Source organism: Triticum dicoccoides, chromosome 6A, assembly GCF_002162155.2.
Source record: "Triticum dicoccoides isolate Atlit2015 ecotype Zavitan chromosome 6A, WEW_v2.0, whole genome shotgun sequence".
In the NCBI taxonomy this organism is placed as follows: Eukaryota; Viridiplantae; Streptophyta; class Magnoliopsida; order Poales; family Poaceae; genus Triticum; species Triticum dicoccoides.
The window spans coordinates 113,566,099-113,582,996 of NC_041390.1; the positions used below are offsets into that span (position 1 = coordinate 113,566,099).

The 16,898-nt window shown below is 45.3% G+C and overlaps 1 protein-coding gene and 1 pseudogene across 1 annotated transcript in view; both read right to left on the reverse strand.

The window, feature by feature from the left end:
* LOC119315405 (polyubiquitin-like) overlaps nt 1-1,819 on the reverse strand; it is a 3,324-nt gene extending 1,505 nt beyond the window's left edge. The window contains exons 1-2 of the mRNA XM_037590031.1: nt 1,663-1,819; nt 113-276 (exon numbers count right to left, since the gene is read on the reverse strand). Coding sequence (XP_037445928.1) covers nt 113-276 — 164 coding nt within the window. The 5' untranslated portion in view covers nt 1,663-1,819. The remainder of the gene's footprint in view (nt 1-112; nt 277-1,662) is intronic.
* A 6,744-nt stretch (nt 1,820-8,563) lies between these two features.
* Nucleotides 8,564-8,702, reverse strand: LOC119319790 (annotated as a pseudogene).
* Nucleotides 8,703-16,898: the final 8,196 nt, after the last annotated feature.

Consider the following 16,898-nt stretch of genomic DNA (forward strand, 5'->3'; position numbering starts at 1 on the left):
CTCTAGGGTGATGGTCTTGCCGGTGAGGGTCTTCACGAAGATCTGCATGCCACCACGCAGACGCAGGACAAGGTGGAGGGTGGACTCCTTCTGGATGTTGTAGTCAGCAAGGGTACGGCCATCCTCCAGCTGCTTGCCAGCGAAGATGAGACGCTGCTGGTCCGGGGGAATGCCCTCCTTGTCCTGGATCTTGGCCTTGACGTTGTCTATGGTGTCGGAGCTCTCAACCTCTAGGGTGATGGTCTTGCCAGTGAGGGTCTTCACAAAGATCTGCATCTGCAGAGAAGAATACCAAACAGAATGGTAAGCCTCAAGAAGCAAACTGATATGATGAAGACTACTACATAAATAAATAAGATTCCATACATCACATCATAGTGAATATAAACAAACGGCAGTAGCCATATACTTCCTCCGTCCGGAAATACTTGTCATCAAAATAGATAAAAGGGGATGTATCTAGACGTATTTTAGTATTTAGGTGCATGCTCATAACCATAAAAAAACTAAAGATTGTTATTCCATGGAGCTGTCAGACATGCTTAGATCATCCAAGGGCCTAGGTTTTTTCCGAGAAAAGTCAATCTACAGATGGTAGATAATAAACAAACGGCAGCAGCATATTTTAATCAGATGCACCAGAAGAATCTAAAGACCATTTATCTCAAGGATTCCACATAGCTGCCGGACATGCTTATCATCCAAGGAAAAAAGACTAGCTTTCTTAGGGGAAATCAATCTACAATCCTACGCCTATTAGGAAGGTCACGGTACAGAATATGAGCACGCGCGACACATCAGGCAGTATACGCGCTAATGGAGAGACAGAATTACCACCCACAAGGCTAATACAGAATTCGACCGAAACAAAGAGCTAAACGAATCTATCGCGAAGGAGCGGACGAACCAGTACACAAATCATGCATATGAGACTATATACGGCTAAAGGAGTTGACCTCAACTACAAACAGATCTATGTGGTAGGGAATAAACAAACGGCAGCAACATATTTTTCTTCACTATCTCAATGATCCAACATAGAGAAGTCTGTTAGCTTTTTCCGAGAAGCTAACAGACTGTCGCGCAGATGCACCAAAAAAAAATCTAAAGACCATTTATCTCAATGATCCAACATAGCTGCCGGACATGCTTATCATACAGAGAAAGAAGCCTAGCTTTCTCAGGGGAAATCAATCTACAATCCTACGCCTATTAGGAAGGTCTCGGTACAGAATATGAGCACGAGCGACACATCAAGCAGTATACGCGCCTGGAGAGAGAATTACGACACAAAGCTAATATTGAATTCGACCATAATAAAGAGTTAAAGACGTATCTATCACATAGGAGCGGACGAACCAGTACATAAATCATGCGTATGAGACTAAAAGGCTTAAAGAGTTGACCTCGAACACGCAAAAATCTACACGCAATAGGAGCGGACGAACAGATCTACCCCTTCAATCTACACGCAAAAATCCCTAAGAATTCGCCGAAGCTTCATCGACCTAACATGCGCGAACGGATCGGACAACAAATTTCGTTCCCACAGCATCAGATCGGAGCAGAAACCGACCAAATTCCACAATACTACACCTCCATCCAACCATCTAATCAACGCCGATCTAGACGACACGGGGAGAGGGGAGGCAAGCTCGGTACCTTGAGGCGGTGGGGGAGGAGTATTCGACGAGCGTGGAGTCGATCGGAGACGAGATTGGGTGGGGATTTGTTGGTTCCGTGCCTGGGAGCTGTTGTGAGGATTGGAGGAGGGGAGGGGGTCGGTATTTATGCCGGCTGGCGACCGGCCCGGGTGGAGAAGGAATCTATCCCGTGCCGTGACGGTTCCGTCTGTTTGATGGGTACGTCTCGTGCTCGTCTCCGCCACGCGAAGGATCCGACGGGCGCGGAGGGTTCGAGAAGGGATGGCGGCTCCGTTTGGCCCGTCTGCCTCGCGTGGGGCGTTGGGGTTGGTGGCCGTTAGGCACCCCCTCACGCCGTTAGGCGGCTCCTTGGCCTGTGCCGCTGACGCGTATGGCCCGCTTTCCGCGTTAGTTGCGTGTGATTGTTGGTTGAGTGTTCCTGTCGCTGATTGCTCTGTTAGCGTGTCGTTGTGTTGCACTTCTCAAAAAAAAAAAAAACAGTGGGCTAATTTTGACTTTCAGTTCCAGAAGGAAAAATGACTTTTGACAGGTCACAGGTTCATATTTTGCACAAATTGTGACGGCTAATGAGCACACCTGCCTTACCGAGTAATATATTTTGCACTCCCTCAACCTTAGGCCCTGTTCGAAAGTCACCTGCTCCTAGAATCTGCGGAGCAAGACAAGTGCAGCTCCACCATTTTAAATTGCAGCTCCACCAACTCTGCTCCCGGAGTTGTGGAGCGGAGTGATACATTTAAGAATGGCGACGTTTATTTTGAATCGGAGGAAGTACTATTAATTATTTGGACATGCTAGCATGGGTGATTACCTGGAAGAATGAGAAGTAGACCACTTGCAAGCAACATACTACAATGCAAGTTGGCATATTTGCACCAAATAATACTGATGATTTTTTTTCCTTTCTATGGTTAATTCACGATTGACCTCGTGGTTGCATGCACTCGGTCAATTTCGACCACCTGCTTTTGGGTCATTATTAGATGATATATTATTGGAAAACCTCCCAGGCGGCCGACTGCATCAAGAGGTCGAGCTAGCAAACCGCACAAACCAAAAAACATGAGCAGATCATTCGGTGACCCCTATGGTGACGTCTTCGTAAGAAAATCTTGTGTGTTATCCTATGGAGACTCGGGGCTTAGAAGGAAGGTCGGGGATGGTGGCGGATTGAAGTTGGAGGCATCGCAGGACACGCAACTGAGCTGTGATGTGACAACAGCGGCCGAGGGAGGTGGAAGATAAACAGTTGGGCTAGAGTGGGTTGACGGTTCGAGGTGCTGTCGTCGGAGGCGTGGAAGAGGCAGAGATTGTTGGTGGGGGTGCTTTAACGGTTGTGGCATAATCGTGGTCTCTATGGCGGCCGTGATGGTTCCTAATGGCAAAATTTAGACACAAATTTTCATTTTACAATCCAAAAGCAGGTGATCAGAATTTAGCCTCGCACATACTCCCTCCTTTCATCTATATAGGGCCTAATACATTTTTCAAGGCTAACTTTGACCAAATGTTAGAGCAATAAAATATGACATGCAACTTACACAAAGCATACTGTCAAATTCGTATGTGAAAGAAGCTTTCGATGATATAATTTTCACATTATGCATGTCATGTACTATTAATCTTGTCAATAGTCAAAGGTTGTCTTAAAAAATGAATTAGGCCCTATATAGATGGAAGGAGGGAGTACTATTATTGCTCCTTTTTTATCTCTTCTTGTGTGTTCTTATATCTCTCTAAAGACATACAAAATTTGGCAGGACCATTGAAGTCATTTTACAATGATTTTTTTGTCGATCTTTTTGTTTCTTTATAAGGCACATATCCCTTCTAGAGTGAAACATATATGGCAGGCATTTGCGGGACATGATCTTAGGGGGGTGTAAAACACAAAACTTATATGCTTTTTGTTGTGTTTGTGTGCAGGGGGAAGAGAGAAGTATTATATTATACTATTTTATTTTATTTCTTCAATCTATCTAAGCAGTCCCTAAGAAAATTTCTTCATACTTTTTACCAAGGCCTAGGGGGCATGATTGTGCGGGGTTTTCTTTTTAACACAATACAATCGAAGTCGTTTACATACACGAGCATACACTCATCCTATGAACGCACACATGCACACCCTACCCATATGAACACCTTCGGGAGACTGAGCCGACGTAGCATCTTCAGATTTTACGAAGTCACCACAGGCGCATCGCCGGTAACGTCTCCTCCCACTGAACGGACATCACCGGAAGCCTAGAATAAATTCAGAAAAATGTGAGCACCAATGTCCAGTTTAGGACTTTAACCTTGATGGACTGGAAATACTGTCGTCCTCCTAATTATCCAACCACAAATTGATTCACGACACGTGCGGAGTTGAGTGATTGACCATAGCTCCGCCCTTAATTGGCAGGAAGCTGCAACACCCTCGAGATAATATTTGTTTGGACTTTAGACCAACCAATGCACTAGCGCGGAACCTTCTAATGCTTTGGACAGCTGAACTAACTATATTGTGCAGATTAGCAGCTGGCGACTAGTGGAACAACAGTATTGCAAAATCAATATTGATATAATAAGTGGAAACAATGCAAATGAGGCATGTTGTTGTTTTATAATGATATAAGTCTGGTGCCACCACTTGGATTATTATTAAACAGAAGTTGAGAAGGATCCTATAAACCCCCCACTTGAAAGAATTGGTGGAAGCGTATGCACTCTGGCAGGGACGCGTACGTGTTATATAGCACAAGATTACAAGGTTCGGCCAGTGGTTATTAGCCTTGACCTCTACTCCAAGTTATACACAAGATAAGGAGATAGATATCAATCTAGTCTAACCACCGGCCATGTTTACAACGGATTACACGTACACAATATTGATACAAGTTGACACGACTACAAGTCTATCGTCTAACATCTTCCCTCAATTTGAACGTGTCAAGGTTGAGATTGTTCTTGAACGCTTGTAGTTGTCGAACTTGTAGAGGTTTTGTAAAACCATCAGCAACTTGATCCCCTGTTGAAATGAATCTGATCTCTAGCATTTTTCTTGCAACTCTTTTTCTAACAAAATGGAAATCAATTTCTCTATGTTTCGTCCTTGCATAAAACACAGGGTTAGCAGAAAGATATGTTGCTCCAAGATTATCACACCAGAGACAGGAGATATGTGGTCTTTCGACGCCCAACTCATCTAGTAGGGTTTCTACCCACATTACCTCAGCTGTTGCATTTGCAAGAGACTTATATTCTGCTTCAGTGCTAGAAGGAGAAACTGTTGCTTGTTTTCTTTGCATTCCATGATATGAGGTTAGAGCCAAAGAACACAGCAAACCCACCAGTAGATCTCCTATCATCAGGACATCCTGCCCAATCTACATCAGAAAAAGCACTTACTGTCGTTGAAGGTGACTTGCATATTCTGAGACCTGTTCCAGCACTTACTTGAATGTATCTCAAGATCCTTTTCACAGCTATCCAGTGTAAGGATGTAGGAGCATGCAAGAACTGACAAACCTTGTTAACAGAGTAAGCTATGTCAGGTCTTGTTAAGGTTAAATATTGAAGTGCACCAACTATACTTCTGTATTTGGTTCCTTCTTCTGGGCTCAACTTTTCTCCTTCATGCAATGATAATTTTTCAGTTGTAGACAGAGGTGTGCTTGCAGGTTTGCAATCCTTCATGCCTACACGCTTGATTATGTCTCTAGCATATTTCTCTTGAGTTAACAGAATACCATCATGTGCCTTTTTAACTTCAATACCTAGAAAGTAACTTAGTTCTCCTAGGTCCTTAAGAGCAAACTCAATTTTCAAATTCTTAAGTAAAGCTGAGGTGGCTTCTTGTTATGAGCTAGCAACAATTATATCATCTACATAAATGAGCATGAAGGTGATCACCTTCCCTTTCTTGAAGAAGAATAAAGAAGTATCTCCCTTTGAGGGTCGAAAGCCAAGTTGTTGCAGTTTCATACTCAATCTAGAGTACCAAGCCATGGGTGCCTGTTTCAAGCCATACAGAGCTTTGTCCAATTTACACACATGTTGAGATTTGATGCCATCCACAAAACCAGGTGGCTGTCGCATATAGACCTCTTCCTCAAGAACGCCATGCAAGAACGCATTATGTACATCCAATTAACGAAGGCTCCATCCCCTGGAGACAGCAATGGACAAAACAAGCCTGATAGTAGCTGCCTTCACAACAGGACTAAATGTGTCCTCATAATCAATACCATAGCGTTGTTTGAACCCTTTAGCAACTAGTCTAGCTTTATACCTGTCTACGGTACCATCAGAATTCCTTTTTATTTTGTACACCCATTTACGATCTATAATATTTCTTCCTCGTTTAGGTGGAACTAGATGCCAAGTGCGATTTCTCATAAGTGCATCATACTCTATCTCCATAGCATGTTTCCAGTTTTTATCATTTAAAGCTTCTGTTAAATCTCTTGTCTCTCTAGCAGCAGCAAAGTTCACAAACTTGAAATTTTTATCATACCTAGCTGTTCCATCCTTAGGAACAAGCGGTTTGAAGATACCTTTCTGCGAGCGTGTATTGGGCCGTCCTATATTCACAAGAGATCCTGTTGCCGTAGAAGATCCGGTACCTCGTACCTCTGACGAGCGTGCCAGCAGATCTCCCTCGACCACCGCTCGGTCGGGCGTGGGATCACGCGTTGGTGGCAACAGCAACGGGTCAGGCCCACGTGCAGGCGATGGCGCGCCAGGCGACACATGCCTAGGAGACCATGCGCCGCCATCATCACTGCGGGGTGACGTCGATGGGTCAGGCCCACCGCGTGGGAACACACCAGCCGACGCGGTTTCTCCAGACCGCGTGCCCGTCTCGCGCCGCGTGTCATGTCCCGACGCGCCAGCCTCAGGTCCACCACCCGCGGCCCCGGCGGCGGCGACAGGATCCGCCTGGGGATCCGTCCGCGCAGGGGATCGCGCAGGGGGTGCGCTGCCAGAGGATCTCTCGGGATCAGAAGCAGCCAGAGGATCTCCCTCGTGTCCCGTGCCAACCTGGTTTGGACCTATTTGCTGCATAAAATCATAGGCTAGACCAGGATTTTCTGCCGCATTTTCTGCATTTTGTTCTGCAACACAGTCATCAGAATTAGTAGTACTATTAATCACATGATCATCAACATTTTCTCCCCCATGATCAGAAGGATTAAGCAACTCCGGTGGTAACAAAAGGATTTCAGCACATAGCCGAGCACCTGCATTAGGATGGAGAGTGGAAAAGGGAAAGGTGTTTTCATCGAACACTACATCCCGAGAAATATAAACTCGTCCTGTAGATATGTCAAGACATTTATAGCCCTTGTGCAAATTACTATATCCAAGGAATGTGCATTGCTTGGAGCGAAACTGGAGCTTGTGATTATTGTATGGTCGTATATTAGGCCGGCATGCGCATCCAAAGATGCGAAGAGATGAATAGTTTGGAGTCTCACCGAATAGGCGAGTGAGAGGATTTTCGAAATTTATGACTTTGCTAGGCATCCTATTGATTAGATAGGTAGCAGCAATGAAGATCTCATCCCAGAACTTTAATGGCATGGAGGCTTGAGCAAGCAAGGACAAACCAACTTCGACAATATGTCGATATTTATGCTCAGCTGATCCATTCTAGTGATGAGCATGGGGACAGGAGACATGATGTGATATTCCAATTTTTGTGAAAAAAAAGTTTCAACTTCTCATACTCTCCACCCCAATCCGTTTGAAGGGCAAGAATTTTTCTGTCAAATTGTCTTTCAACGAGGTTTTGGAAGTCATGAAATTTTTGAAAAACTTCAGACTTATGTTTGATTAGGTAGATCCAGGTAAATTTATTGAAATCATCAATGAAACTCACGTAGTATTTTTTTTCTTCCTACGGTTTCAATGACAGGACCCCATACATCAGAGAAAATGAGTTCCAAAGGAAACTTTGATTCACTAAAAGATTTTGGATAAGGCAACTGGTGACTTTTGCCTTTTTGGCATGCATCACAAACAAGATTATTCTCATTATTACTATCACACGGGAGTTTATTTTCACTAAGAATATTCCTAACAACAATGGAAGATGGGTGACCAAAACGTCGGTGCCACCCGTCCAAAGATGGTCTAGTGACACTTAGCACTTGCTTCCTGACGTTTCCTCTGGTGTGTTTGACAGGATACAGACCTCCTCTACCCCTGCCTCGAAGAAGGACCCTCCTCGTTTCCAGATCCTTTACAAGGAAAAAATGAGGGTGAATTTCAACAAAGGTATCATTATCAATGGAAAGTTTACTTGCAGAAATCAGATTTTTTTTGTGGCCTCCAGAACATGAAGGACATCATTCAAAAGAAGATCACGATCAGGGGTTGAAATAGTTGTATGACCAATGTGATCGATAGTCATACCTGATCCATTTGCGGTGTGGATTTGTTCGCCGCCGGTGTACCTCTCCCGGACAGTCAGCTTCTTCAAGTCGCTGGTGATATGGTCAGTGGCTCCGTTGTCCATATACCAGTTCGTGTCCACGTCGTATTGGGGAGCCGCCGCCACGTTCACCGAGCGCTCTTCCCCTCCTTGATAGGAGGAGTCGTAGCGCTTCCAGCACTTCCATGTTGGATGCCCGAGAGCTTGCCGCAGATCTGACAAGCAACCTTGGCAGCGGGATTGTTGTTGTAGTTCCCGCCGCCACCACCGTTGTTGCCCCCCATGTTGCCGCGGTTCGGCTGCTTGTTGAAGTTGCCGCGGCCGCGGTCACCACCGCCGCCGCCACCGCCTTGCCTGGGGAAGTTGCAGCCGCGGTCACCACCGCCGCCGCCGTTGCTGTTGTTCTGCTTGTTGGAGCGTCCGCGGGAGGCCGCGTTTGCAGAGGACTGGGAGGACCCGCCGCGCAAATTCATACGTGTCTCGAAGCTCAAAAGCTGCGAGTACAGCTCGGGGACGGTCACCAGCTCGACCCGAGAGCACATGGCAGAAACCACGGGGTTGAACTCCTCATCGAGTCCAGCAAGGATATGAGACACAACATCCTCCTCATCTACGACACAACATCCTCCTCATCTACTTTCTTTCCTGAAGCAACAAGTTCATCACATAAAAATCTAATCTTACCAACATATTCAGTGATGTTGGAGTTGCCCTCCTGAAGATTCGCCAGTGCAATTCTGACGTTGACGGTGCGGGCGCGGGTGTGTGAGGCTAGCATCCCCTGCACCGTGTTCCAGAGCTCGGCGGCGGTGTGGCAGGTTGCCACTTGGATGGCCATCTCGCGCGGCAGGGAGGACAACAGGTAGGAGAACACCTGCTGATCCTTCGCGTACCACGCGGAGAAGTCCAGGTTGGGTGCCTTCGACTTGGTCTTGCCATCGTCGGAGGTGACTTCAACGTTAAGAGGGGGCACTACCTGGTCGATGTCGAGTAGCCTTGCATTTGCGCCCCCCTGATCGACGAGAGCACGGTTGCGCGCCATAGCGCCTCGTTCCCTCTCGTGAGCTTCTCGGTGACGCTGTGTGCAAATGGTGAGCTTGAAGACGTCGCCATGGATGTGAGCGAGGCAGGCTCTGATTACCATGAAAGAATTGGTGGAAGCGTATGCACTCTGGCAGGGACGCGTACGTGTTATATAGCACAAGATTACAAGGTTCGGCCGGTGGTTATTAGCCTTGACCTCTACTCCAAGTTATACACAAGATAAGGAGATAGATATCAATCTAGTCTAACCACCGGCCATGTTTACAACGGATCACACGTACACAATATTGATACAAGTTGACACGACTACAAGTCTATCGTCTAACACCACTCACAATTCCCGCGATAGCGCATGATGCCCACTAGGTCAAGACTCAAGAAAATGAGCACTTGTTTTTACAAGGTGGGATGCCTTCTGGATAAGATTGATTGACATTTCAGTTTCAAAGTAAGCCGGATTTATACAAATGGAAATCTGTTCGGATAAAATACGATCCACTGGACACTACTAGCGGGTAGTGCGCCGCTTGTTGGCTGCTTTGGATTCTTTGTTGAGCCGTTGAAAATCTGTTGTACGTTTTGTGTTTCATGCTATTTGTGGCAAATGTTGAAAACAATTTGGTTGTTTTGCATAAATTTTATAGGAATGCAAACGTGTATACAATGGCACTTGGGAGTACAATTACATCTACTGCCCGAGTGGGCATATTAATTTTCTTTGGTGTAACATCTAGAGTTCATTGTTAAATGACAATGACTGGAAAGGAACCAAATAGATTACCTGAAATCACAACTTATCTATCCGGACTTCGAATATCACATTAAAAAATTGGAAAATTTAATCCATCTAACCTAGAAATATTTATCAGACAGACTTGGAATATAAGAATTGTTGAATGGTATTTACTATTAGTACTCCCTCCTGTCCTTTTTACTAATAGTAAATGCCATTCAACATGTATGTTCCATGAGCAGTGCTACATACTGTGACGATTTTTACACGACGATTCACCGCAACCTTTGATGATGTAGAAGCACTGGTGCGTGAAAAATAACAATTTAATGTCTTGTAGTGGGGTTTGTCTTTATAAGATGTATAGAACACTACTAATTCCTTGTGTAAAAAAATAGGGTAGAACTAATTCCTAATGCAAATCATATCTTCAGATATTTTCCCTTTCACTTTTGCAAAAAATAAAAACCTTTCTTCTAATTTTCCCTTCTGACTGAATTACCAAGTTATGCAGCTGAGAATTCAGGATGCAGGACCGTGATGCCTGTTGTTGGCACTCAACAGAGAGAGCAGTTGAAATATATTGCCCACTTCCCTCCATAAATTCGGACATTTAGATGAGTTGGCTGGAGCATAAATTCAATATGGTATCCGAGCCAAGAGGTCTAGAGTTCAAGACCCTGTCAACGTAGTATTAAATAAAACGATTCTGCGGCCTACATCGATCTCACATCTAAAGAATAAAAAAGCCTAGATGTGAGGGGGAGTGTTGAAATATATTGTCCGCCTCTCTCCATAAGTTCGGACTTTTGAATGAGTTGGATGGAGCATGAATTCAATAAGAGCAACACGAAGGCTGCACTGGCACACGGAGCAATGGAGCAAATAGTCAGTCCGAGTTCAGAACATTACCAAGTCGGAAGCAGAATGCTGATCTTATTTCCCACTACTGTACTCCCTCCGTTCCAAATAACTCGTCGCAGAAATGGATGTATGTAGAACTAAAATGCATCTAGATACATTCATATCTGCGACAAGTAATTCAGAACAAAGGGATTAGAACATTTGAAATTATGAACACACGCCAATCCGTATAGAGCTTTGACGGGAAAAGACCGGAGAAATCATGTTGCCTCGGCCTTCAGCACTCCCAGGGGCGGCACCACACCCAAGACCAGTTTGTACGTCAATCGGGAGGCACCGAACCACGAAAGAAAAAACTCACTTAAGGTGCACATGTATGTTCCATGCTAGAGTGATTCCCATGTCCAAATAGGAAGGATGCGAGTGGATTAAGCTAGCAAATTTTGGGAAATAACTTGTATTACTCATGTACATTCTTGTTGGAAATATGCCCTAGAGGCAATAATAAAAGCATTATTATTATATTTCCTTGTTCATGATAATTGTCTTTATTCATGCTATAATTATGTTATCCGGAAATCGTAATACATGTGTGAATAATAGACACCAATATGTCCCTAGTAAGCCTCTAGTAGACTAGCTCGTTGATCAACAGATAGTCATGGTTTCCTGACTATGGATATTAGATGTCATTGATAACGAGATCACATCATTAGGAGAATGATGTGATGGACAAGACCCAATCCTAAACATAGCATAAGATCGTATAGTTCGTTTGCTAGAGTTTTTCCAATGTCAAGTATCTTTTCCTTAGACCATGAGATCGTGTAACTCCCGGATACCGTAGGAGTGCTTTGGGTGTACCAAACGTCACAACGTAACTGGGTGACTATAAAGGTATACTACGGGTATCTCCGAAAGTGTCTGTTGGGTTGACACGGATCAAGACTGGGATTTGTCACTCCGTGTGACGGAGAGGTATCACTGGGCCCACTCGGTAATGCATCATCATAATGAGCTCAAAGTGACTAAGTGTCTGGTCACGGGATCATGCATTATGGTACGAGTAAAGTAACTTGCCGGTAACGAGATTGAACAAGGTATTGGGATACCAACGATCGGATCTCGGGCAAGTAACATACCGATTGACAAAGGGAATTGTATACGGGGTTGCTTGAATCCTCGACATCGTGGTTCATCCGATGAGATCATCGAGGAGCATGTGGGAGCCAACATGGGTATCCAGATCCCGCTGTTGGTTATTGACTAGAGAGCGATCTTGGTCATGTCTACATGTCTCCCGAACCCGTAGGGTCTACACACTTAAGGTTCGGTGACGCTAGGGTTGTAGGGATATGTATATGCAGTAACCCGGATGTTGTTCGGAGTCCCGGATGAGAACCCGGACGTCAGGAGGAGTTCCGGAATGGTCCGGAGGTAAAGAATTATATATAGCAAGTGCTATTTCGGCCATCGGGACAAGTTTCGGGGTCACCGATATTGTACCAGGACCACCGGAAGGGTCCCTGGGGTCCACCGGGTGGGGCCACCTGCCCCGGGGGGCCACATGGGCTGTAGGGGGTGCGCCTTGGCCTATATGGGCCAGAGGCACCAGCCCCAAGAGGCCCATGCGCCTAGGGATAAGGAAGGGAAGAGTCCCAAAGGGGGAAGGCACCTCCGAGGTGCCTTGGGGAGGAGGGACTCCTCCCTTGGCCGCCGCCCCCTAGGAGATTGCATCTCCTAGGGCCGGCGCCCCCCCTAGGATCCCTATATATAGTGGGGGAAGGAGGACCTCTCGTACCACGCCTTTGGTGCCTCCCTCTCCCTCTCCAACACATCCTCCTCCTCCATAGTGCTCGGCGAAGCCCTGCCGGAGTACTGCAGCTCCATCACCACCACGCCGCCGTGCTGCTGCTGGAGCCATCTTCCTCAACCTCTCCTTCCCCCTTGCTGGATCAAGAAGGAGGAGACGTCACGCTGACCGTACGTGTGTTGAACGCGGAGGTGCCGTCCGTTCGGCGCTAGGATCTCCGGTGATTTGGATCACGTCGAGTACGACTTCCTCATCCCCGTTCTTTGAACGCTTCCGCGCGTGATCTACAAAGGTATGTAGATGCAATCCAATCACTCGTTGCTAGATGAACTCCTAGATGGATCTTGGTGAAGCCGTACGAAATTTTTTGTTTTCTGCAACGTTCCCCAACAGTGGCATCATGAGCTAGGTCTATGCGTAGTTCTCTTGCACGAGTAGAACACAATTTGTTGTGGGCGTTGATGTTGTCAATTTTCTTGCCGCTACTAGTCTTATCTTGCTTCAACGGTATTGTGGGATGAAGCGGCCCGGACCAACCTTACACGTACGCTTACGTGAGACCGGTTCCACCGACTAACATGCACAAGTTGCATAAGGTGGCTGGCGGGTGTCTGTCTCTCCCACTTTAGTTGGAGCGGATTCGATGAAAAGAGTCCTTATGAAGGGTAAATAGAAGTTGACAAATCACGTTGTGGCTTTCACGTAGGTAAGAAAACGTTCTTGCTAGAACCCTATTTCAGCCACGTAAAACTTGCAACAACAATTAGAGGACGTCTAACTTGTTTTTGCAGCAAGTGTTCTGTGATGTGATATGGCCAAAGTTGTGATGAATGATGAATGATATATATGTGATGTATGAGATGTTCATGCTATTGTAATAGGAATCACGACTTGCATGTCGATGAGTATGACAACCGGCAGGAGCCATAGGAGTTGTCTTTATTTTTGTGACCTGCGTGTCATTGAGAAACGCCATGTAAATTACTTTACTTTATTGCTAAACGCGTTAGCCATAGTAGTAGAAGTAATAGTTGGCGATCAACTTCATGAAGACACGATGATGGAGATCATGATGATGGAGATCATGGTGTCATGCCGGTGACAAGATGATCATGGAGCCCCAAGATGGAGATCAAAGGAGCTATGTGATATTGGCCATATCATGTCACTATTATTATTTGATTGCATGTGATGTTTATCATGTTTTTGCATCTTTTTTGCTTAGAACGACGGTAGTAAATAAGACGACCCCTCATAATAATTTCAAGAAAGTGTTCCCCCTAACTGTGCACCGTTGCGACAGTTCGTTATTTCGAAGCACCACGTGATGATCGGGTGTGATAGATTCTAACATTCACATACAACGGGTGTAAGACCGATTTACACATGCAAACACTTAGTTGACTTGACGAGCCTAGCATGTACAGACATGGCCTCGGAACACAGAAGACCGAAAGGTCGAGCATGAGTCGTATAGAAGATACGATCAACATGAAGATGTTCACCGATGTTGACTAGTCCGTCTCACGTGATGATCGGACACGGCCTAGTTAACTCGGATCATGTTATACTTAGATTACAGGAGGGATGTCTATCTAAGTGGGAGTTCATTGAATAATTTGATTAGATGAACTTAATTATCATGAACTTAGTCTAAAATTTTACAATATGTCTTGTAGATCAAATGGCCAACGTAGTCCTCAACTTCAACGCGTTCCTAGAGAAAACCAAGCTAAAAGACGATGGCAACAACTACACGGACTGGGTCCGGAACCTGAGGATCATCCTCATAGCTGCCAAGAAAGATTATGTCCTACAAGCACCGCTGGGTGACGCACCTGTTCTCCCTGCAGAACAAGACGTTATGAACGCTTGGCAGGCACGTACCGATGACTACTCCCTCGTTCAGTGCGGCATGCTTTACAGCTTAGAGCCGGGGCTCCAAAAGCGTTTTGAGAGACACAGAGCATATGAGATGTTCGAAGAGCTGAAAATGGTTTTCCAAGCTCATGCCCGGGTCGAGAGATATCAAGTCTCCGACAAGTTCTTCAGCTGTAAGATGGAGGAAAACAGTTCTATCAGTGAGCACATACTACTATGTCTGGGTTGCATAACCGCTTGACTCAGCTGGGAGTTAATCTCCCGGATGACGCGGTCTTTGACAGAATCCTTCAGTCGCTTCCACCGAGCTACAAGAGCTTTGTGATGAACTTTAATATGCAGGGGATGGAAAAGACCATTCCTGAAGTATTTGCAATGCTGAAATCAGTAGAGGTAGAAGTCAAAAAGGAACATCAAGTGTTGATGGTGAATAAAACCACTAAGTTCAAGAAAGGCAAGGGTAAGAAAACCTTCAAGAAGGACGGCAAGGGAGTTGCCGCGCCCGGCAAGCAAGCTGCCGGGAAGAAGCCAAAGAATGGACCCAAGCCCGAGACTGAGTGCTTTTATTGCAAGGAAAGTGGTCACTGGAAGCGGAACTGCCTCAAATACTTAGCGGACAAGAAGGCCGGCAAAACGAAAGGTATATGTGATATACATGTAATTGATGTGTACCTTACCAGTACTCGTAGTAGCTCCTGGGTATTTGATACCGGTGCAGTTGCTCACATTTGTAACTCAAAGCAGGAGCTGCGGAATAAGCGGAGACTGGCGAAGGACGAGGTGACGATGCGCGTCGGGAATGGTTCCAAGGTCGATGTGATCGCCGTCGGCACGCTACCTCTACATTTACCTGCGGGATTAGTTTTGAACCTCAATAATTGTTATTTAGTGCCAAGTTTGAGCATGAACATTGTATCAGGATCTCGTTTAATTCGAGATGGCTACTCATTTAAATCCGAGAATAATGGTTGTTCTATTTATATGAGAGATATGTTTTATGGTCATGCTCCGATGGTGAATGGTTTATTCTTAATGAATCTCGAGCGTAATGCTACACATATTCATAGTGTGAATACCAAAAGATGTAAGATTGATAATGATAGTCCCACATACTTGTGGCACTGCCGCCTTGGTCACATAGGTGTCAAACGCATGAAGAAGCTCCATGCTGATGGAATTTTAGAGTCTCTTGATTACGAATCATTTGACACGTGCGAACCATGCCTCATGGGTAAAATGACCAAGACTCCGTTCTCAGGAACAATGGAGCGAGCAACCAACTTATTGGAAATCATACATACTGATGTGTGCGGTCCAATGAGTGTTGAGGCTCGCGGTGGCTATCGTTATATTCTCACCCTCACTGATGACTTGAGTAGATATGGGTATGCCTACTTAATGAAACACAAGTCTGAGACCTTTGAAAAGTTCAAGGAATTTCAGAGTGAGGTTGGGAATCAACGTGACAGGAAAATCAAGTTCCTGCGATCAGATCGTGGAGGAGAATACTTGAGTCATGAGTTTGGCACACACTTCAGAAAATGTGGAATAGTTTCATAGCTCACGCCGCCTGGAACACCTCAGCGTAATGGTGTGTCCGAACGTCGTAATCGCACTCTATTAGATATGGTGCGATCTATGATGTCTCTTGCCGATTTACCGCTATCTTTTTGGGGGTATGCTTTAGAGACTGCCGCATTCACTTTAAATAGGGCTCCGTCGAAATCCGTTGAGACGACTTCGTATGAATTATGGTTTGGGAAGAAACCTAAGCTGCCGTTTCTAAAAGTTTGGGGATGCGATGCTTATGTCAAGAAACTTCAACCTGAAAAGCTCGAACCCAAGTCAGAAAAATGCGTCTTCATAGGATACCCTAAAGAAACTAGTGGGTATACCTTCTACCTCAGATCCGAAGGCAAGATCTTTGTTGCCAAGAATGGATCCTTTCTAGAGAAGGAGTTTCTCTCAAAAGAAGTAAGTGGGAGGAAAGTAGAACTTGATGAAATATTACCTCTTGAACCGGAAAATATCGCAACTCAAGAAAATGTTCCTGAGGTGCCTGCACCGACTAGAGAGGAAGTTAATGATGATGATCATGAAACTTCAGATCAAGTTGCTACTGAAATTCGTAGGTCCACAAGGACACGTTCCGCACCAGAGTGGTACGGCAACCCTGTCTTGGAAATCATGTTGTTAGACAACGGTGAACCTTCGAACTATGAAGAAGCGATGGCGGGCCCGGATTCCGACAAATGGCTAGAAGCCATGAAATCCGAGATAGGATCCATGTATGAAAACGAAGTATGGACTTTGACTGACTTGCCCGTTGAGCGGCGAGCCATAGAAAATAAATGGATCTTTAAGAAGAAGACAGACGCGGATGGTAATGTGACCATTTATAAAGCTCGGCTTGTCACTAAGGGTTATCGACAAGTTCAAGGGGTTGACTATGATGAGACTTTCTCACCGGTAGCGAAG